General features: G+C 38.1%; 1 protein-coding gene across 7 annotated transcripts in view; it reads left to right on the forward strand.

Annotated features, from left to right (window-relative positions):
• GON4L (gon-4 like) overlaps window positions 1–24018 on the forward strand; it is a 128689-nt gene that overhangs the window by 90741 nt on the left and 13930 nt on the right. For 5 of the 7 annotated variants that reach the window (XM_001367009.5, XM_056816271.1, XM_016430412.2 and 2 more), the window contains 9 exons: window positions 4929–4969; window positions 5786–5889; window positions 9794–9992; window positions 10488–10574; window positions 11813–11984; window positions 15641–15785; window positions 16015–16165; window positions 17101–17217; window positions 17693–19417. In XM_001367009.5, coding sequence (XP_001367046.1) covers window positions 4929–4969; window positions 5786–5889; window positions 9794–9992; window positions 10488–10574; window positions 11813–11984; window positions 15641–15785; window positions 16015–16165; window positions 17101–17217; window positions 17693–19417 — 2741 coding nt within the window. The remainder of the gene's footprint in view (window positions 1–4928; window positions 4970–5785; window positions 5890–9793; window positions 9993–10487; window positions 10575–11812; window positions 11985–15640; window positions 15786–16014; window positions 16166–17100; window positions 17218–17692; window positions 19418–24018) is intronic. The other 2 variants (XM_056816269.1, XM_056816270.1) reach the window with 1 other exon arrangement.

Below are 24018 nucleotides of genomic sequence, written 5' to 3' on the forward strand. Positions count from 1 at the left end.
TTGATGATCTAGAGCTTATGGGTAAATCATTTATAAATTTAGGCTCCCTAGCATGAGGACTAGAATGTAAGTTAACTGTGAACTCTTGGAGGACAGGAACAGTTTTTAATTTTATCTGTAGCACCTAGCACAGTGTCATATATATAATATGCATTTTAACAAAAGCCTATTTAACAAGACAAAGTCATAGTTTCAGTAGGACAGAAAGACTAAGAGAGGTACTAAAACCCTTTGAAAAAAGAAGCATGACCTGGAGACCATTTGATCTCAGCAGTAAGGATCTGAATTAGTTGTCACAGATTAAACATTGGAGGATGAGCAGTTGCTGAGTGATAGTGGCAGTGGGAGGGTCTAGAAAGGGCAATGGGAAGTTAGTAGTATTATGGAAGAGAAATACATCTAGGTTTGTAGCAGGGTCTTGCCCCCAAAATGGAAAGTCAAATTGTTCAGTACAGAAATGAGAAAAGAATTTTATTTGAAGAAGAGGTTTATGATGGTATAATAACCTAATAGCTAGTAGAATAGTCTGGGGGCTAATGGGTTAGCCCTAGGGCTGATGGAGCTTCTCTGGAACTGATAAAATAGCAGTTCTCCAGGTGTGGGGTACCAGCTCCTCAACTGATGGAATAGCAGTTCGATAGCCCTGGACTGATGGCGTAGTAGCTCTTAGGATGATGGAATAGCCCAGTAGATAATGGAGTAGCAGCCTCATCTATGAAGTAGCAACTCCAGGTATGTATCAGGATTTGCATATTTATTAGTATCTGGGAGCTTGTCATCTCCCATTCCAGAGAAATCTTCATCTCTCCCAAAAACCTTGGAAAATGGGCATGACTGAATTCAGATGGAGGTGTGGTTTGGGGTTTGACGCATACATCATGGGGAATAAGGAGCAGTCCCCAGTACACAGGTCCCTTGTTCCCCATTGACCACCTTGTCATCATTTGTCAAGGTGGGAGAGCTCTTGTTGCCCTTTTGAAATAAGAATGTTTGGGGGTTGGTAATGCTGTACATTGTACATTGGAAGACCACTATAGGTAATTAATTATATCTTACAGTTCTAAACTAAAGTAAATAGAGAGCAATATGAGTAATTAATAAAACTGATGCCTAGGATAGAATATTATAGATCCAGTATAGGTGATTGATGTTACAGAGTAAATAACTGATCAACCTGTAACTCATGCTTGACTTGCTGAAACTACACATTTTGCAGTTGATGTTTATCCAGTGCTAACTAGTAAAAAAATACAAGATTTCAGAGTATGAGGGTTTTGTTCCTATTACTTCCCATCACTGCCAGCTGTCTGCCCATATCAGTAGGACACCGTTTCCTTCTTTAAGTTTTTTTAATTAATTAATTTAGAACATTTTTCCATAGTTATATGATTTATGTTCTTTCCCATCCCCTCCTGTAGTCGACACACAATTCTACTCGGTTTTACATGTGTCGTTGATCAAGACCTATTTCCATATTATTAGTATTTGCACTAGGGTGATCATTTAGAGTCTACATCCCCAATTATATCCCCATGTGATCAAGCAGTTGTTTTTCTTCTGTGTTTCTACTCCCACAGTTCTTTCTCTGGATATGGATAGTATTCTTTCTCATAAGTACCTCCGAATTGTCCTTGATCATTGCATTGTTGCTAGTAGAGAAATCCATTATATTCGATTGTACCACAGTGTATCCTCTCAGTATACATTATTCTCCTGGTTCTGCTCCTTTCACTTTGCATCAATTCCTGGAGGTTGTTCCAGTTCACATGGAATTCCTCCAGTTCATTATTCCTTTGAGCACAATAGTATTCCATCACCAATAGATACCATAATTTGTTCAGCCATTCACCAATTGAAAGGGATCCCCTCGTTTTCCAATTTTTTGCCACCACAAAGAACGTAGCTATGAAATGTTCTGGTACAAGTCTTTTTCCTTATGATCTCTTTAGGGTATAAACCCAGCAGTGCTATGGCTGAATTAAAGGGTAGGCAGTCTTTTAGAGCCCTTTGGGCATAGTTCCAAATTGTGGAAGGCACTAAAATTAAGAGGACTTACAAAAGGCTTCCTATAGAGTATGGTATTTTAGTTAGGACTTAAAGGAATCAAGGGAGGAGAGAGAACATTCCTTACATGAGGGTCAGCCCAAGAAAATGCCTGGAGCCAAGAAATGGAGTGTGTTGTTTGTGGAACAGTCAATGCCACTGGATCAAAGAGTATGTGTCAAAGAGTCAGATATAAGAAGCCTGGGAAGGTAGGAAGAGGCCAGGTTATAAGGAGCTTTGAAAACCAAACAGTATTTTGTATTTGATCCCAGAAGTGGTAGGAGTGACTGGAGTTGGTGTAGTAGGGATCATGACCACATGATCAGATCTGTTCCCTAGGAAATCACTTTGGCAACTGAATGGAAACTGTAATGGGGAGAGACTTTAGGCAGACAGATCCACCAGCAGATTATTGCAGTAGTCTAAGTGTGAGGGATTGCACTAGAATGGTGGCAATATCAGAGGAGAGAGGGGGAACAGATGCAAGAAATCTTGTAAAGGTGAAATTAATAGGTCCTGGCAACAAAATGGATTTTAATTCATTACTACCTTTAATTTAATCACATGCTACTGATTTTCAAATCTTTCCTAAAAAAAAAAAACAGACCTTTATTTTTTGACTTGTATCATCCCAAGTATCAGTTACAAGGCAGAAGAGCAATAAGGGCTAGCAGTTGGGGTTAAGTGACCTGCCCAGGGTCACATAGCTAGAAAATATCTGAGACCAAATTTGAACCCAGGACCTCCCATCTCTAAGCTTGATTCTTTCTCCATTGAACCATTTATTTGCCTTTATCCTTTATCTCTTTTAACACTACAAATTCAATATGGGTGTGAGAGCTAGTGAGAAGTCAAGCTTGAGGGATTGGGAGAACAGTGTTGCCCTCTTCAGTAGCAAGGAAGGTAAAAAATAAAAGGAAGGGGGAAAGTTTAGAGGGAAGAGAAATTCTGTTTTAGACATATTTAGTTTAAAATATCTACTCATCTTCCATTTTGAGATGTCTGAGAGATGGCTAGAGATTGGAGGTCAGTAGAGAGGTTAGGTCAAAGAAGATAGATTTGAGAAGTACCAGTATAAGTAAAGGTAGGAATTAAATTCATGATTGCTGAAGAGATGACTAAATGAAATAGTCTAGAAAAAGAGAAGAGGAGCCCAGTGAAGAACCTACAGAGACACCAGTGGTTAGAGAATATGATATGGGTTGGAATATAGCAAAAGAGACAGAGAAAATGGTCAGATAAATAGGAGAGCCAGGAGAGAGCACTGTTCTGAATACCTAGAGAGAAGGAAAGAGAAGAATAGAGAAGAGAAGAGAAGATAAGAGAAGAGAAGAGAAGAGAAGAGAAGAGAAGAGAAGAGAAGAGAAGAGAAGAGAAGAGAAGAGAAGAGAAGAGAAGAGAGCATCAAGGAAGAGAGAGATATCAGCAGGGTCAAAGGCTGCAGGGAGGTACAGGAGAATGAGGATAGAGAAGAGAAAGCTGAAAAGTGGGTAGGAAGGAAAAGAAAAGGCTACCCAGAATGTAGGGGCATGATGAAGTCCCATCTAAGTGGGAAGTGATAACATGGCTGCCCTTTTTAAATGTAGATCTGAGGGAAGAGTAGGGGATATATGGGGGAAGGTACAGTTTCAGAGTTGGTAAGATCTTCCCATGAGGTAATATCAATTAAAAATAAATTTCTGTGAAATTCCAATTACCTACATAGGAACATATATTCCCAAAATGTGTAAGTCATAACTTTTAATTTAGAAGAATTTCTGTATTTCTTCACACAGCTCATTTCATTCTGTAGCTCTAAGAATTTTCTTGCCTAAATTAAATCATTGTCTATAATTTCCACTCATTTCTTCCAGCTGACAAGTTTTCACATATTCAAGGACATCTATCAGGTTCCCTTATTAAGTTTTTTCTTCTAGAACCAGGATAACATGACATTCATATGACAGTTTTCAGACCCCTCATTTCCCCTGGAAGTTGTCTAGCTTGTCAATATCTCTGTAAGATATGGTATCCAGTCTAACTAGTACAGTGGGACTATTTATATCTCTTCATATGACAGGATTCCTTATTTCTTTTAACAAAACATCGAATCACCTGACCTGCCTTTTTTTAAAACCAATTACTCAAAAATATGTGCTATTATCATATATTGTCTCTGTCTCTGTTTCTCTCTCTCTCCCTCTCACCCTCCCTCCCTCTTTCTGTCTCTCTGTCCCTCCCTCCCTCCCTTTACTTTAGAGCAGTAAGAGCTAGGCTGTGTGTGTGTGTGTGTGTGTGTGTGTGTCTCTCAAGTGCCTTGCCCAGGGTCACACACAGGAAATTTTTGAGGCTAGATTTGAACCTAGGAATTTTTATCACTGGGCCTGTCTCTCTCAATCCATTAAGCCACCTGGCTGCCTCCCAACTTTGTCTCTTTTCAGTTTGACTCTTTGGGCTTCTGCCAATTGTTTTTTCTCTGTTGATATTATTTTTAATCATAATACTTACCCATTGTGGTAGTTCTCTTCCTCCAATAGTTATGTAATGATATATAGATAATATGGCTTCACTAAAGTCATTAACAAAAGTACTGATTGGGAGGTCAAAGCTGGAATCCTGTGGCATATTGCTAGAGACCTTCTGGTTGCAGATTTAATTTCAGCCCATATTCATCACTCTTTGAGGAAGATTATTTAGCAATGAGTCCTCCTCCTCCTAATTCTACTACTTTCCAGGCAATATTTCTTCATCTTGTCCATGAGACTGTTGTGAGAAGCTTTATCATATGTCTGATTTCAATTAAGATAATGATGCCTTTCACATTCTTTTGATATACTATTATTATCTTAACTATCAAATAAAGAAACCTACTAGATCCACTAATGCTATGCTTGGTTTTATTGTAGAAAAGGAAGTGAATGAGCTGATGGAAGAATTGTTTGAACCTGTAAGTAGCAAACTTTAATCGGGAGGGGGGGTCTTGGATAGTGAAATTGGATGACCAATGAACTCACACCCCAACCTCACCCCAGTCCTTACTATATTTGAGTTTTTCCCTCCAGAAAACTAGAATGGTCTGAAAGGACAAATCTTCCAGAATCCAGGAAGTAACATACCCTCAGAAGATTATTTCTGATTATTGTCAACTTTCTATTATCCTCATGTTGTTATTCTCAGTAAAACTTTAACCTCTCAAATTTTATCTGCTATATAACCAACTATAGCATGATCTCCACTATCATTTGGTGTGAGCTCAAGGATGCCTGAGTGAATATAATTAGGAAGACTAATATTATTGCTTTATAAGCAAATTATAAAGCAATATACTGCTTTAGAATCCAACAATGCATTATCAAATAAAATATTAACAATATTGAATCATCCATGTATCCCATTAGTGTAACTTACTTAGAACTAGCTTTGTGAGTTTGATTTCTCATTCACATTCTCATTCTCTCTCTCTCTCTCTCTCTCTCTCTCTCTCTCTCTCTCTCTCTCTCTCTCACACACACACACACACACACACACACACACACACACACACACTCACATTCTGGGTATATATGTGTGTTTATATATAATATATAAAGAGTGTCAAAATGTGAGAGCTGCAAAATAACAGTGATGGTTTTCATATGGGCTCATTTTGAATCTCTAGATTACTAAGATCCTGTGCCTTTTTCTTTCTTACTGCTGAGATGTTACTACTTCACTCTTAAGGAGTGAAGCCCCCAGGAGATTAATCCTTTCCTCTTTCCCTTAGTTCCAAGATGAAATGGGTTTCTCCACCATTGAGGATAAAGGTCCAAAGAAGGAAGATAGTGTGACTGAATCCCGGCCCAGCTTCAATACTCCCCAAGCCTTACGGTAGGATTGACAGAAATTCCGGATGACTTATGGGGGGAAATATACTATGAAGGATCCAGGCCTATGCGGTATACATTATCTTCTCACAATACCTTGTATAACAGGTATAGGGTACTTTTTCATTTGTTCTCAGAGCTAGAATTTTAAAATTATTTTCAATCTTTCCTTGTTCTCTGACCCCCTATTCTAAGGTACTGAATTTCTTGGAGCTTGCAGGCCTCTAATCTTCCTTGGTTCTATGGCTTCGGATATCTGTTGTGCCTAAAAAAAAGATAAAATAAAAAAACTTTGCCCTTCTGTCTTAGAATTGATACTGATTATTGATTCCAAGGTAGAAGAGCAAAAAAGGGTAGGTGTTGAGTGACTTACCCTTGATCACAGAGTTAGGAAGCATCTAAGACCAGATTTGATCCCAGGACCTCCTATCTCCAAGCCTGGTACTCTATCTACTATCTGCCTGCCCCTGCATTCAATTTTTGATTGTCTTTCTGGCTTTTGTACCTTTTTCTCTTCTACTCCTTGCTGTCATACATTTTAATCCAAAAGAATGGGTTTCTATTTACAGGGGGGAAAGAATATACAGATTTAGAGAACTTATAGCAGGGTAAAATAATTAAAAGTGCAGATATTAAAACAATTTCCATAAAAGCTATTTATTCTCATTACTGATAACACTTACCCTTTCTAAGCTTTTCAGTATGCTGTGGCTACCTGGTTTTATATTGGCCCATAGTGGTACTGTCCTGGTCTGAAGTGTCCTTTTCTTGTCCTTGGAAGAGAATGGATGAGAATAAGCCAAGGATAGTAGAATGAGTGAAGAATGAGCTTGATCTGATGTGTCCAGGTGGGATGGACAAATTTCAGGAAATAGAAGTGTTCTAGGACCAACTAGGAATATACTTAAGTTAAATAATGAATTTTTGGTGTCCCATTCATATGCCATTATAATCACTCTTTTTCACGATTCCCAGTTGAGGAAAAGTAAGGAAATAAAAAGGGTTCAATGTTCCTGTTTCCCTAAAATACAAATTATTCAACATCACTTATAGATCACCCTCAAAGTTCACAGAAGACAATCCTTTTCCTTATATCTGCTTATGAGATTAAAAAACAAACCAAGCTAAATTTTGGGGAACATTGGTTTTCCACAAGAATGTTAACTCTGGTTGAGAATTGAGTGTCAGGTGAACAGGTCTCCTTTTTCTGGGGCAGTGCAGCTCTAGACCAAGCTGTATCTGTTTGGGAAGGGAGAGAAAACAATAGCTGGCATCTCTAGCAGCCTCTCTGGATGAGTAGTACTTGAGAGGTGTTGAATTGTGTGTGACCAGCTACAGATTCTTTTTGTTTGTTTGTTTTTTACATTTTTATATTTTATGTTTTTATCAATTACATGTAATAACAAATTTCCACACAAGTTTTCCTAAGTTATATGATTGAACTTATCTCCCTCTCACCCTTCCCTTCCCCCTCCCAGTGCTGGCTATTAATTCAATACAGATTCTTTTTTGAACTATGATGTCTACTATATTTCTTTCAACCTTGTTTATACTTGTTTCTACTTCCCTTTTTAATCATATACATTTGAGTAATTGATGTAAGGCCTGTAAGGACTGACTGCTTGTTTATCCATAGGATGTTTAGTAGTGTCCTGGAAGGTGAGATAAATGTGCTTGTATTTGTGTATGAATTGAATTCATTAAACTTTTACTAAGTACCAACTGTGTACCAGGCAATATGCTAGTTGTTGGGGACACAAAGGCAAAAACTATACAATCTCTGACCACAAAGAACTTATATTTTACAGGAATACAGATAAGTGGATTAAAAACACACAAATAGAAAATATTTTTCTGAAGGATGGGGACTAGAGTACTAATAATGTAGAAAGTGACATTTCAATTTAGTATTGAATGGAGTTTATAGGCATGTAATTTGATTTTTTTCCCCCAGCATTAAGTATATATTTGCAATGATCCAATCATATTCTTCCATCTGATCCTCTTGTGAACAAGTTAACTGGCCAATATTAGTGGTCTAGTTTGTGCCACATTGGGTTAGAACCTACTGTTTGCCTCTTATTGGCCCACTGCTTTCATCTACTGAGATCTCTTGTCTGTGAAACTTGAGATACTAATACACCTTTCGTAGTATTTGCCTTCTATAATCTTAATAGGATCAGTGAGAAAAACCTTTGTGTAATAAAAGAAACATTGATCAAGTACCATCACAATTTTAAAAAAATTCAATTTCAGCTGGTGGCTGCTTATTTAAAATAATATTCAGTAGAGCAAAATTAGTGTAGCAAATAAATTGGAATTGTTCTGTGAAGCCTATTGTGATAGAATCTGATGTGTCTGTGTAGTGATGGTTATCTGCAACTTAACTTCATACTGATTTTCAATTTTGTGGATTTGTAGGATATTTATAATGGAGTTCGACTTCCTTTTTCATCCCATGATTTCTTCTACTTTCAGTTGAGAATGCCTATTTTAATACCAGCTTAAATAAAATGTAATAAAAGTGAATCTGCTGCCCCTTGAGTAATATATATTGAATGTAGATCATTTTTACATTAGCCACATTTTTGGCTTTTCTGCTTCCCTGTGTCATTGTTTTTGTATGAATAATTACTAGTTCACTACCTGTGCTATAATGTCATATAGAAGGTTGCTGAATGTTACTTGTCAGGTCCTGAGGTTTCCTCTCTCTACTGTCTGGCAGTTGAAAATAAAATAAACTCAGCAGAAGAAAAAAACTATTTTGATTCCACAGGGATCTGTTAAAGAAATGTACCATCTTTTGGCTGTTTTCACAATGTAAGAGGTGCTAAAATATGCAAAATGGTCATCATAACAACTCTGGAAAGGCCTTATCCTGTTTTCTTATGGTGTCAGCATGGACCCATCACTGAAATGTTATAGGGTTCTAAACTCACTCACTAAGAGACAACATTGTAAACATTTAATTTCTTGATTTGTTTGGAGAAACATCTTTATATTTAACAGTTTGTATTATAGGACAGGGCAAAAGAATAGTGGTTTATGGAAAAAGGCACCCAATCTCCTTGTTCATCAGAATTAGTGTGTGTCCCACAGGGCATCTCCAACCTCATCTCTACACATGTTCCCCCAAGTTATATTGCTAGGACTTTGACTTTTCAGGAAAAGAGACAATGGAACCTAATAGAGGTGCAGAAATAGGGATCAGTAGAGGTCACATCTGAAGTATAAGCATCATGTATAAGTTTGGGACCAATAGGTTTCGTTTGTATTTTTCCCAAAAAGTATCCATTATTCTTAGAAAGAAGATTTAATGTGTCAAATCCAGGTCACACAGAAGTGTCTACCATGTGTTATTCAGGGACTAGTTAGTGCATTATATTGGTGCCCTTTCTCTGCTTCCTGCTATTCTTCCATTTCCTAGATCATTTGCATGTCACCAGAAGGTCATCAAAGGAGAGGAGAGGTTGTCTTTTGGGGGAAAAATATGAACAAGGAAAGTGGTAAAATCTTTGGTTTAGGTTGGGTTTACATATTGAGGGCCTGTTCTGTAAATTTTAATTATTTGGACTTCTCTAGTACCCTGTCATTCTCTTTATTTCTTTTATTAAAAAAAAACAAACAAACAAACACACCCTTAACTTTCGTTTTAGAATCAACACAGTGTATTAGTTCCAAGGCAGAAGAATGGTAAGGGCTAGGCAATGGGGGTTAAGAGACTTACTTAGGATCACACACCTAGAAAGTATCTGGAAATAGATTTAAACTTAGGACTTCCCCTCTGTAACTCTGACCTCTCATTCCACCGAGTCCACCTGGCTATCTCCTTGTCATTATCTTTTTAATGAAAAATGGGCTCTGGGAAATGTCCAAATTGTTTTTAAAAATCTCTGTTTTGGAGACAGGTTTGAAGAACCCCTAGCAAACTTGCTCAATGAGCAACATCGTACAGTGAAGGAGCTGCTGGAGCAACTAAGAATGAAGAAATCTTCAACTAAGCAGCAGCCAGAGGCAGAGAGGCCCAAACCCCAGAGTGATAAGGCCCAGCAGACTCTGATTTTGGATGCATCTCAGAGGAAAAGACTGCAACAACAGATGCAGCAGGTGAGATATTCCTTATTATAGTGATATTTAGCTTTCATATAGTCAGGACTTGAGGCTTATAGTGAAAGTCTTCATATCAATAGAAATCACATGAATTGTTCATAGGACTGAAAGTGACTGAAAGAAATAACCATTCTCTTGCTATGCACAACAGCCTTCAAGGGTGCAAGATTTCCAAATATCCTTCTGTAATTCATTCCAAAGTCTAGCAATTCACATAGGACAGGACTTCCTTGTGATTGATCTAAATTCCTCATGTTACAGCTGATACTCATTACTTCTGATCCTCTCATTCTGATTAAGGGGTACCTTTCTGGTAGGTTTAAGTCAAGTCAAAATGTTAAGCCTGGTCACTATTCTCATAGGTCCCTAGGAAGAAAAACATTTGTGTTCAAGTTACAAATAATGCTGGTAAAGTTTTTCTAGGTTCCTAAAATGGCAGCACTGTACATGTCACTAATGGGTTTTTTTTTTCCTTTTTTTTCTCCTTCCTAGCATGTTCAGCTCCTGACTCAGATTTACCTCTTATCCAGCGCCAACCCCAGCCTCAGTTCAGAGGCCAATACTACCAAGATGTTTCTTGTAAGATTTGTATATCCTTAGGATATGAAAACTAGATCGTAAAATCAGTTTGGCAAATACAATTTTCCATAATTATTCATCCTACATAATTTACATTAATCCTTTCACACACTGACCAATCCTCCTTGATTTTTATCTACATTAGGAAAATGTAGATATAACATATGTAGGGGAAGGGGCATCAGGTTTCCTTAGGCCTACCATATCATATTTACTCAGTTTAGCTCCATGTAGGTTTACTCTTAATTTTTTTTCTGCTTTTACTATGGGCCATATTTTCATAACTACAGAGTAAATCTGTTACCACCAGTGATTTGTATAAGTATTAACCTCATTTTGTAAAAAGTCAAAAAAATGGCATTATGGGCATAGTTAAATTGAAGGGAAACAATCCAATTTCTTCCTTGTTGATTAACATTTATTGAGGACCTGAGAGGATACAATAACAGATATAGCAAATAGCCTACAGTTGAATTAGGAAGAAAAGAATACACTCAGGAAGAAGACATTTAAAGAAAAGTTATATTGCTACTTTTGTTTTTATATCACCTTTTTTTCCTTTCTTTCTTTCTTTTTTTAAAAACCCTTACCTTCTGTCTTAGAATCAATACTGTGTATTGGTTCTAGGGCAGAATTGGGCTAAAGGCTAGGCAATGGTGGTTAAGTGATTTGCCTAGGGTCACATGGCTAGGAGAAGTGTCTGAGGCCAGATTTGAACCTAGGACCTCCCATCTCTAGGTCTGGCTCTCAATTCACTAAGCCTTATTTTCAATTTAATCTAGATAGATAGAAATATATAGATATATCTCCTTCTCCCCTCCCTCAGGGGTCTCTTATAACAAAAAATAAAAAGAAAGGGGAGAAAATGTAAGGTTCAGCATAACTAACACACCAACCACATTTAACATTATATTCAGTGTTCAAATCTATAGTCCCACATCTCTGCAAAGAAGGAAAGGAAATAATATTTGAAAATGAACATTCTTATGGAACATGTAAATGATAATATAGCACAGATTGTATGTGTGGGTATTTTTAATGCTTTAATTAAAAGAGAAAAAAGTAAGAATGAAGTTAATTTAAAAAAGTCTTTCTGAAAGAAAATGTTGCAGAATTTGTTTTATAAACTCTAGTGATATGTACTTGTCTCCACCATTCCTTGTTGAAAGTGTTTTTTGACCAGTGTCTAAACCTTATGTCTGAGACATAGATCACTTTCATGTCCATTTTTTTCCCAGAGGGAGCTGGGAACCTTTGCTCAAAGTTCCGTCGTTCTTCACCATCAATTCAACCCCAAGTTTCAGACCATGTTCCAGCCGTGTAACCTGAAGGGTGCTATGCAGCTTATTGAAGACTTTCACTCCCACATCCACATTGACTGGAGCCCTCGGAAAAATGTCAAGAAGAGTGGTAAGGGACAGAGTATTGGATTTAGATGCATGATGGTCCTCTAAGGAAAACTAACACATGTGCCTGAAGTGGGAAAGGGAACAAGATAAGCTTTGTTTATTTCTTCCCCCCTCCTTTTCTTTTTTTTTAGGGTTACACAACGTTTTAAGTCCAGGAAGAAAGCATGGGTGGTAGACAAAGTCAGAAATAGAAAATAAGAAGAAAAGTCACTGCAGGGAGTTGATCAGTTACATATGGATAAAAATAAGATGAAGCATGACAACTGAGTCAGAGAAAAATGTATCTATTATAGTATAGGGGGGAAAGGGGGTTTATTTTTAAAAGGGTTGGATTTTATATTTTAAGAGAGTGGTCGCCAGGAATTTAATTCCAAAGAGAATTTTTTTACAATTTATTTACAAAATGTAGAAAGAGTGAAGCAAGAAATCAGAGAGAGGATAAGGTAAGATATCTAGCCTGAGCACTAAGTAATTTACTTCTGTCCCCCTCCAGGCAGGGAGAATTAGTTTCAGCCGGCCTCAGCAAAGTGGAGGACCTGGGAAGTTTCTCTCAAGAGTAGGTCTCTCCAGAGGATAGTTTTTTCAGAAAAATCCAACAGTTAAGAGTCAGCTTTTCACTCACCACGTCAGTCTAACAGCAGGTCAAAGAATGAAGAATTCTTCCAGTCTCCACTTCCAAAAAAATGAAGAACTCCATCTCACAGGAACTAACAGCTCCTTTTCAAGATTTCTTTTTTTTTGTCATTTCCTGTGTCTTCCCCTAATTTTGTGTCTACCAATCACTGTTGACACTTTGATTTAGGACTGCCCAGAAGGCAGTCAGTCAATTCTGATTTATCATCCACCATCACACACATAGGTCACAAACCTTCCCCACTCAATGTGTGAAATGGGGTGTTTGCACCTTTGGTGATTAAATCTAAAAATGGGTAGATTTCCATACTTAACTTTAAGTACTATATTCTAAAAATAGACAGGGGTTACAATTTAATCTTTACAATCAGGGGAGAGTTAAGTATTTTCATTGTTATAATCAGGGGAGTATTAAATTTAATCTTCACAATAGGAAGGTAGTGTGTGAATTTCTAGAGAATTTTTTAAATTGTCATATTATCTATATATTCTGTTGAGTTCACCTGAACCCATATTCTATAGGGATCCCTTGAATTTTATAGTATTTAAATATTAAAAGAAGCCAATTCATTCTCATAAAATTCCTATGGGGAAAATAGGGTATATGCAATTTCCATTTTAACATATAAATAAACCAGTACACAGGGGTCAAATAATTTCCTTTTGGTCACAGAACTAGTAGTGGTGGAGTCAGAACTATCTCAGGTCTCCTAACTCTTTTGAGGGACTCAGATCAAGTAAATTCCATTTTGGTACAAAGTTAGCTCTAGGACTTGGCAGTTTTATTCTGATTCAGTAATTCTAAGAAGTAGAAAATATATGATTTTGCTTTCAGTTCACATGGATTCAGTACTTTTTACTTTTTTGGCAATTAAGGAACTTGATTTAGTTTGCTGTTCATTCAAAAAATACTTAACTCTGACTTGGCTCAAGCAGAGCCATGAAAGGAGTATGCTATAGAGTTGTGGGACTTAAGTTGAAAGAGTGAAAGCTATGATGCTATAAATCTCAAAAAATATGATAAGTAAGAATTAAAGGCAGTTTTGTCTAAGTACACAGGAATGCAGCAAGAGTTAGAAAGAGAAAGTCCATTTAAAATCACTCTAGATAATAGAAAATATTTAGGAATCTATTTGCCAAGACAAACACAGGAATTATATATGAACACAATTACAAAATACTTTTCACAATTAAAACTACATCTAAATATTTAGAAAAACATTAATTGCTCATGGGTAGTATGAGCTCATATAATAAAAATGATAATCCTTCCCAATTAATTAAAATTAATTTACTTACTCAGTGCCATACATATCAAACTACTAAGAAACTTTTTTATAAAATTAGAAAAAACTATTACAAAGTTCATCTGGAAGAACAAAATATCAAGAATATTAAGGAAAATAATGAAAATAAATGTGAAGGATTGTGGCTTAGCAGTACCAGATCTTAAATTGTATTATAATGCAGTGGTCATCTAAACAATACGATAACTGGCTAAGAGTTAGAAGGGTAGATCAATGGAATAGACTTGGGATGAATGACCTCAGCAAGCTAGTGTTTAATAAATCCAAAGATCCCAGTTTTTGGTACAAGAAGTCACTATTTGACAAAAACTGTTGGGAAAATTGGAAAAGAGTTTGGGAAAAATCAGGTTTAGATCAGCATCTCACACCCTATACCAAGATAATTTCAAAATGGGTAATTGACGTAAATATAATCATAAATAAACTAGGTGAACATAGAGTAGTATTCCTGTCAGATCTATGAGAAAAGAAGGAATTTAAGACCAAGCAAGAGATAGAGAACATTACAAAATGTAAAATGAATGATTTTGATTATTTTAAATTAAAAAGTGTTGGTACAAACAAAAAAAATGCAACCAAAATTAAAAGAAAAGCAACAAAATGAGAAAAGAAATTTTTAACAAAACTCCCTGACATAGGTTTAATTTCCCAAATATATAAGGAAGTAAAATGTACAATAAATCAAGCCATTCCCCAATTAACAAATGGTCAAGGGATATGAATAGACAGTTTTCAGAGGGCAAACCAAAATTATCAATAATCACATGAAAAAGTGTTCTAAATCACTCCTGATTAGAGAAATGGAAATCAAAACAACTCTGAGGTACCACCTCACACCTAGTAGGTTGGTCAATATGTCAGGAAAGGAAAATGATAAATGTTGGAGGGGTTGTGACAAAATTGAGACACTAATACATTGCTGGTGGAGTTGTGAGTTGTGGATGGCATTTTGGAATTATGCCCAAAGGGCTTTAAAAGTCTGCATGCCCTGTGATCCAGCCATACCACTACTGGGTTTGTACCCCAAAGAGATAATAAGGGAAAATGTTTGTACAAAAATTTTTAGTGGCAAAAAAAAATGGAAAATGAAGGGATCCCTTGTCCATCAATTGGGGAATGGCTAAACAAATTATGGTATATGATGTTGAAGGTATGTTACTGTGCTGAAAGGAATGATGAACTGGAAATTCTACATGAACTAGAAAGACCTCCAGGAATTGAGGCGGAGTGAAATGAACAGAACCAGGAGAACATTATACACAGAAAGTGAAACATTTTGGCACAATCGAATGTAATGTATTTTTCTTCTAGCAGTAATGCAATGATTCAGGATAATCCAGAGGAATTTATGAGAAAGAATGCTGTCCACATCTAGAGAAAGAACTGTGGGAATAGAAACACAGAAGAAAAACATGATTTATCATGTGATTCGATGGGTATACAATTGGGGTTTTGGCATTAAAAGATCACTCTGTTGCAAATAGTAATATGGAAATAGGTTTTGAACAATGATATGTGTATAACCCCGTGGAATTTCTTGTCAGTTCTAGGAGGGGGGAGGGGAAAAAGGGGGAGAACGAACATGAATCATATAAGCATGGAAAAACAATCTTTCTTAATTATTAAAATAAATGAATGAATGCATACATAGGAATGTACCACATCACCAATACCCATATAGTTCCAGATTTCTGTGAACCATAGATTCTTCTTACAGCTAGTGAATTTCCTTGTTTGCCGAAGCAAGTGGCCTGGATTCTGGCTACAAGCAAGGTCTTCATGTATCCAGAACTACTACCAATATGTTCTTTGAAGGCAAAGAATCCCAGGGACAAGATATTCTTCACTAAAGCAGAGGACAAGTATGTATTCACTATCAAGAAGGAGGAAAATTTTTAATGTAGCAGATAAGACATACATCAAAAAGAGAGAAATAAGTACAGAAGACTTGGTTGAACAAAGCTCTAGTCATTAGCCATAAGTGCCTGGGGACAGAGAGACATGGGGAAGGGAATGAGTCTATGAATTTGGAGAAGTGTTTGGAAGGAGAAGGGACAAGATCTGTTTTTGAATCTCTGCTTCTTTTTTCAGTTTGTTAGCTTTAGGTCTGAAACATTTTGAAGGGACTGAGTTTCCTAAACCTTTAATCAGCAAATACCTCCTGACTGCCAAGTCTGCTCACCAGCTGACAGTGAGAATTAAGAACCTCAACATCAACAGGGCTCCAGACAATATCATCAAAGTGAGCTTCCCCTTTTAATTCAGATTCCCTTGTTCTAAACCAGGGTTCCCAAAACTATGGCCCATGGGCCACACGTGGCCCCCTGAGGCCATGTATCCGGCCCCCACTGCACTTCTGGAAGGGGCACCTCTTTTATTGGTGGTCAGTGAGAGGAGTACTGTATGTGGTGGCACCGCAAAGCGCATCATCGCTCTCATACAGTACTACTTTCAGTGACATAATCCTTTGTATGGTGCCTTGTTCTGAGAGTAACTGAATGAGAATGAGGCGATTATGTGGCTGCACAATGGAAGACGTCAGCATGGTGAGCGGCGATCTCGGGGAGGGGATTCCGCACTGTGTATACTGCCGCCCGTTATAGTGGTGGCGGTGATGGGCCTGTTCAAGGTGTGACAGGCCCATCACAGTCAGCACTGCAGCCTCCGCTATCCCAGACAGCAGAATACAGATGTGTTCATAGTTTTTTTTTAAAAGTCTGGCCCTCCAACGGTCTGTGGGACCCCTGTTCTAAAGCATTGTATGAAACTTGGCTATTCTATACCTCGTTTTCTCTCTTTGTACACACAAGCCCTTTTCCTCAGTGTGCCCAGGGTGAGGGGCAGTGGGTACTCTTCTCTTGACTCTGCCATTGTTATTGCAGTTCCACTTGAGATGTGAGATCTTCATTTCCTCTATCACTTTCCTTTCCCTCCCTCCTCCCCAAACTGTGTCTAGAGGAGAAAGGAACAAGTGGTCATTGGAACAAGGATGGGATCTTTGTTGATTGAAGCATTAATTCAGACTTATGTGCAGAAATCTCCAGCTTGATGTGTGTGTATATCCTACATCTAAATACCACCATTGGGGAAAAAAATGATTTGTTATTCCCTTCCCTCTCTCTCCCCAACCCAGCATTATAACATAAGCATTATCACATGTTTCTCCTTTGTTCTCAGTATTATAAGAAGACTAAGCAGCTGCCAATATTGTTTAAGTGCTGTGAAGATCTTCAGCCTGATCAGTGGAAGCCACCAGTGGAGAGGGAAGAGCGGCATCTCCCTTTCTGGTTAAAGGTACATTCCTTATTATTCCTCCTAGAAAGACCCTCAGAAAGTCAGAGATATTATAGGAAGTTCTCTGCAAGAGTCTTAGAGGGTTTAGTTCAACCCTGCAAAGCAGCAGCCATAGAAATGAACTGTAGAAAAGCTTAAATATTGTCATTTACCCTAAACTTCCAAGTAGTTGAGAATCTCTTTTGTGTTAGGAGAGGTCAAGTTCCACAAATATAAAGCATATATAATGTCAGGTTTTTATCAATGTATTGATTGGTTTTGTTGAGTTTTTTTCCCTCTTTCTCTTTTAAAAAAAAATTTCTTGGTATAAAAGATGGCTTTCAGAGAATGATGAGGGGAGGAAACGAGGAAATCTAGGTGATATAAAATCAAAAGATATTATAAAGAGGATTAGAAGTTCCACAAAAGAAATAACAAACATCCTTCTTTCTCTTCAGCCCTGATAAAAAATAACCAGTATTTATTGTCCCTGTAGGCCAGTTTACCATCCATCCAGGAGGAACTACAGCACTTAGCTAATGATGCTGGAGAATCAGGAAATTCATCTGAAGTAGCTGAGCCCAGTTCTGAACTAGGACTTGAAAAAGGCAGCTTGGAGTCAAGGAATGAGAATCGATACCCCCTACTACTGCCCAAAGGTGTGGTATTAACACTAAAACCACTTGCTAAACGATTTTCTAGGAGGGCCTGGCGCCAGAGGAGATCATCTGTACTGAAGCCCCTCCTTATCCGTCCCAGCCCTTCTCTCCAGCCTGGCTCCAATACCGGGAGAACTCCAACTAGAATAACCCAATCAGAAGCACCTCCAAGCAAAGTGGTGGTCCGGATCCCCAGATTGATCCAACCAGCCACTGTCTTACAATCAGTTCCTGGAGCTCCACCTCTTGGTGTCACTGGGGGTGATAGCTTTGAGCTTCCTGTGGCCTTGCCACCTGTGGCCCCTGAGAATGGGACTTGCCTTCCTCCAGCTATGTCCCAAACCTTGCTTTCACCTGCCCCAGCAGCCTTCCAACCTAAAGTTATGCTGCCAGCACTTGTCACCTCCAAGCCGCGAAAAACAGGGACAAAATGGGGACCCCCAAAGAGGGAGCAGACCAAAGCCTCCCCTCTCTTAAAAGCTGCTCCCATCCTTCGCCCTGCACCAGTCATCCTCACTGTCCCTGCTACCACCGTAAAGGTTGTGAGCCTTAGTAATGGCTGTAATATGATCCAGCCTCTAGGGGCAACTGTAGCTCAGAGCCCTCAAACTATCCCCATAACTACTCTCCTAGTTAGCCCTACCTCCTTCCCCTGCCCACTGAACCAGCCTCTTGTAGCTTCTTCTATACCACCCTTAATTGTCTCTGGTAACCCTGTGAGTCTCCCTGTGCCACCCACCTCTGAGGATAATACACAGGTGAAATCCGACATTCCTTGTCCTCTGGCTGAAGGGAAGAGTACCTTTCCAGCCACGGAGCCCAAAATGGAGCCACAAGAATTGTCTACCCTCTGCTCAGCTCTCTCACCCAAAGAGGAAAACAGCCCAGTGCCGCCAACACCAAGCAAGGCCACCAGCCAGGAAGGCTCACTTGAGGGTAATGCCCATAGCTGGACTGTTGTAAAGACAATGGAAGGGAGGGAAGTCCTAGAACCACTACCTCGGACCTCCTGGGAAACTATAACTTTTCTCCCAGGGGATTTGGTGGAAATTGTTAAAGTAGAGCCAGAAGATCCTGGGGAAGAAGTCAAACTGCCCCGGAACAAGTCCCCTGAGCAGAATATCTGTGGTGAAATTAAAGAAGAGGTCTCTGTGGAGCTGGATACAGGTCCTGCAGGTGAGGGGGCAAATAGTACCCAGGAGGTAAAGAAGGAGGCTATTTTACAGGAGGAGGAGAGAGGTGAGACGGCAGAGATATCTTCGATTCCCCATGAGACTCAGGGGGAAGGGAGCACAAAAGGAGAGGTGAGCAAAGGGTCTCCCAAGAATAATTCCTCTCCTACTAACCCTGCTGCCCTTAGTAGTCCCCTAGGGAAGCCTGAAGATTCATCCAGTGTTGATGGCCAATCAGTGGGGACCCCAGCTGGCCCAGAAGCAGGGGGTGAGAAAGATGGGCCAGAGGAGGAAGAGGAAGAAGATTTTGATGATCTCACACAAGATGAGGAAGATGAGGAGATGTCATCAGCTTCTGAGGAATCTGTGCTCTCTGTTCCTGAGCTTCAGGTAGGAATATAGGATTCCTATTCTGAAATATTTTAAGTTTCAAATATATTTATTTAATAGATAATCATATTTCAGTTATCTGTGCTGTAGTATGTGGAGCATGAAAAAGTATTTGAAATCAAGATTACAAATAATTTGAAAATCACTTATATAGGGCTTTGGTATGTATAATGTGTATTTTTAGCAAATTTACTTTTCAACTTCTATTTCATTTAGAATATTAGGGATAGAGGTGGGCATTCCCTAGGCATATACTTACTGACTTCAGAGAGAAACTGGCAAAAAGAAACTAATCTGGGATTTATACATTTTCTGTGGATAATCCAGATATACATAAAATAGATAATTAAGTCTGTATGCATTTGAATGAAAACGTGTAAATGGATTTAGTAGGAAAGAAAAAGACAGTTATGGATCAACCTGAGAGGCTTCCTGATATTCTAAGCCAGCATTGGGGATAGTGTGTCCAAACTGCAACTTCAAGCTGCCTGTGAGCTCCCCACATTACCCCAGACAGCGGAAGTGCTCACATTTAGCGCTGGGCAGAGGAGCGGGTTATGTGAAAAATGTCTTGGGGCACTGTGGAAGGAGAAATAGAGCAGTAACCTCCTGTACACCAGGGCACATGTGCCATGCCTTCAACCACGGTTCAGAGTGTTACAGATAAAAGAGTGGTTGGCATAAACTGTGACTGCGAAAATATGGTTTCAAGACTTTGAATTGCCAAAACTGTAAAGATAATTTTTTGTGTCTTGATTTTATATTAAAAATAAAGTGGTTGCCATGGGGAAAATTCCTAAATATTAAATACCCAAGTCAGCTGGGTTTTTATGGAGATTTTAATTAATACAAATAAAGGAATTGATGAAAGGGAGAGAGAAAGAGGAAATAATGAGAAAGGGCTAGGCCAGCCTAGGCTTAAGCCGTAAGAGAGAGAGATCAGTCAGGCTTTAACCACTCACCACAAGATTCTTCCCAAACAAGATTCTAGTGTTCAGAGAGTTCAGCTCCTGAGCTCCACTTCAGCTTCCAAGGCTGCATTTTCCCCCTTCAGAAGCCTTCTGGCTTCCTTTTAAAGAGAATTTTTTCCTATATCACCTCCCCTAAGTTTTCACATCTACCAATCACAATAGACGTTTTCACAGGACTGACCATTCTTAATTCACACCTGAGTAGACTAAAACTTCACACCCCTTTTGTTAAGCTTGTCCCTTGCAAGTTGCCTGACCTTCATAGGTACTTAGCACCTCTTTGTATTAGATCTAAAAATAGACCCAGCTTAAGGTTTTTTAGCTTTACTTTAAGTATGGGTTAAGTACTTTTCATTATTCAATAAAGAGTTTACAACTTTATCTTCCCCTAAAGTATGCTTAAGTATGGGTGGAGTAATGTTAGAGTTCTCACATTCCTGATCAAGTATCTTCATTGTTTAAAATGGGGAATGGTCTTAACCAAATGTTCTAAGGTAGAGTCTGAGCATTTTTAACATTCACAATCCCCCCTGATGATCATTGGGAGACTAGTCTCCCCATTGATCATTTAACATAATCATCTTGTAGTCCTAAATGCACTTCTAACTATAGATATATACAACATTCAATTTTCTAAGAGGAAATTAGAGTAGTGAGGGAGAAATAGAAAAGAAAGAAAGCAAAACCAATGTTTTGCTAGGTGCATTGACAAAAAGCCAAATTAGGGGCAGTCCCTTTTGGCATAAATGTGTACATTTACAATAAATGTTCAATCAAAATTCAGTTCAATCAACCATATCCAAAGTTCATTCTTCATTTTCTTGATGTAGTGTAGGTTTTCTGGCATCTTTCTGCAACAGTTCATTTTCTAGATTTAGGAGTCAGCAAGCTTCTTCCTTGAAGATCTTTTCTCAAACAAAATCAAAATCTTGGATTTTTATAAAAATACAATCTCAAACAAAAAATCAAAAATCTTGGATTTTAAATTAAAATACAATCCCCCCCCGAAGTAGGTGTTAAAAAACACATCCATTTCAGCTCAGGATGCAATGTTGAGTTATGGGGGTATATGAATCAATTATCAAAAAAAGAGAAAAACACAAACATAAGGGAAAAAAATTCAAAATAGACCTTTGTATAGGTCCAATTTAAAGTAATTTCTATCCCAAAAGTCTGTAGGACAGAATGCAGTAATATTTCACTTATCCATTTGCAGCCAAGACTACAGGAAGTTGCCATACTATAAGAAAAAAAAGAATTAGAATTCTTTTTTGATAGGGAAGCGTCATTCCCTCGTCTAAATTTTTTGTCATTCTCAGGGATATAGGGAGCCAGCGTGATAGTCAAATTTTGTACTTGTATGAGTACTTTGCAAAGAGTGTAGATACAAAGAAGTCCTACGACTTAACATATGTCAAGCGTCGCAACCTCGAGTCCACATTAGTTTCAACTCCTTCCATATTGGCATAGAAGTTCATCAATCCCACATAGATTGGATTCATTTTGACCTGTGTGCTCTTTTTGGCACTTTTCAGGTTAAGTCTGTGCTCCTTGTTTTTATCCCATTTTATGGAATCAGATACAAACATTAATCACAGTCCCATAATGTTTTATCAATAAATGGCAGGTTCCCATAGTTTAAAGCTTTTGGGTATGCATTAACATTATAGCAAGTGTGTGTGTGTGTGTGTGTGTGTGTGTGTGTGTGTGTGTGTGTGTGTGTGTGTATTCTGCAGTAATAGAAGTTTAATATATATATTAATATAATTATAAATATATATTAAACTCCTATTATATAATAGGATATTATATTATATTATATTATATAATAGAAGTTTAATATATATATTAAACTTCTATTACTGCAGAAAAAATAATATTAATCGTATGTACCTTTAGTACAAAAAGGGAAAAAGGGGGGAAATCAAATATTCTGATCAAAATAAAAGAAAAGCAATAATAAAATTAAGGGAAAATATCAGGAATTCAATGTGTTCTCAAAAAATAGTATCTACTTGTCAATGGATTATTATCTCCAATGCATATGATAGGCTACAATTAATCAGTCTCAACAGAAGATGCTCTCTTCACATGTGAGCAATGAATCCAAGAGTCCTTTTCTCCCACCTTTATAGATGTTGGAGTAGTTAACAATATTTGGAATCGTCCTTCCCAGGAAGGCTGAGTTGCTCCAGCACGCTTAAAATTCTTAATATATGGTTTGTCTCCTGGGTTCAAGTCATGAACAGGAAAATCTAGTGGTCTGGCTTGTACCTCAGCTCCGGATTCATGAAGTTCACGTAGTTTGTGCTGTAATTCCTGTATATAGGAAGCAATAGTATTATTATCTCCCCCTAATAGTGATGTATATGCAGGGGGAAAAGGTTTAGCCTGTATAGGCGGATGTCCAAAAAGCATCGCAAATGGTGAGATGTGTAGGTCTCCTCTAGGCCTGCTTCTGATATAAAATAGGGCCAGAGAGAGAATTACAGGCCATTTTAAATGTGTCTCAGTGCATAATTTTCCAATCATAGTTTTAAGTTCTTTGTTCATTCTTTCCACTTGGCCTGAGCTCTGGGGACGATATGGAACATGGAATTTGGGAGTTATTCCCAAGCAAGAATATCTCTGATTTATGACAGAATCAGTAAAATGACTTCCTCTATCTGAATCAATACGTGCTGGTAGTCCAAAGCAAGGACTAATTTCTTTTAAAAGTACTTTAGCTTTTAAAAATAAATAAATAAATGAAAGTACTTTAGCAAAAAATCCGCTGTGGCTCGGGTCGCAGGAAATGCTTCTGGCCATCTGGTTAGTCAATCTACAATGACTAGACAAAATTTATAATGTCCAGCCTTTGGCATTGTTATGAAATCTATCTGTAGATGTTCAAAAGGTGTGTAAGCCAGAGGACGTCCACCAAAGGCTTTTCTACGAAATGCATGTTGGTTTTATGCTTGACACATAGAGCAGGCTGAACACACTTTAGATGACACCCATACTCCATTAATCTGTTTTGCTTTGAATTTTTGTTTCCAATTTTCCACTTCCTTTTCATTATAGGAAAGTGAAAATCAGCAGTGGTTGTTAATGTTAAAATTAATTCAGGTCCTTCTATGGCTGCTAGCTTTGCAGTGGCATCTGCTCAATCATTTCCTTCAGAGACAGGGTCAGTGCCACCTGTATGGGCAGAGCAATGAACTACAGCGAGGGTTTCAGGAAGCTGTAGAGCAGAAAGAACTTCATTAATAATTTTTGCATTAGCTGTAGATTTTCCAGCTGAGGTTAAAAATCCTCTTTGAAGCCATAGCATTCCAACTGAGTGACAAATGCCAAGATATGCCAAAAGCATATCTAGAATCCATATAAATTGTTGCCTTTTTATCCTTGGCAATTATACAAGCATGCTTCAGAGCTATGAGTTCTGCTCCTTGAGTGCTAATGTTAGAAGGTAATGAAGCTGACCACTCAATGGCAAATTCTGAGACTATGGCAACTCCAGTGTAGCGTATGCCATCTCATAAAAGAGGAACCATCAGTAAATAAGATCAGATCTGCATTGTCTAAGGGAGTGTCCAAGAGATAATCTTGAGGCTTTTCTGCCATGTTTCACAATTGTGAAATGATTCT

The sequence above is a fragment of the Monodelphis domestica genome, chromosome 2 (genome assembly GCF_027887165.1).
Source record: "Monodelphis domestica isolate mMonDom1 chromosome 2, mMonDom1.pri, whole genome shotgun sequence".
NCBI lineage: Eukaryota > Metazoa > Chordata > Mammalia > Didelphimorphia > Didelphidae > Monodelphis > Monodelphis domestica.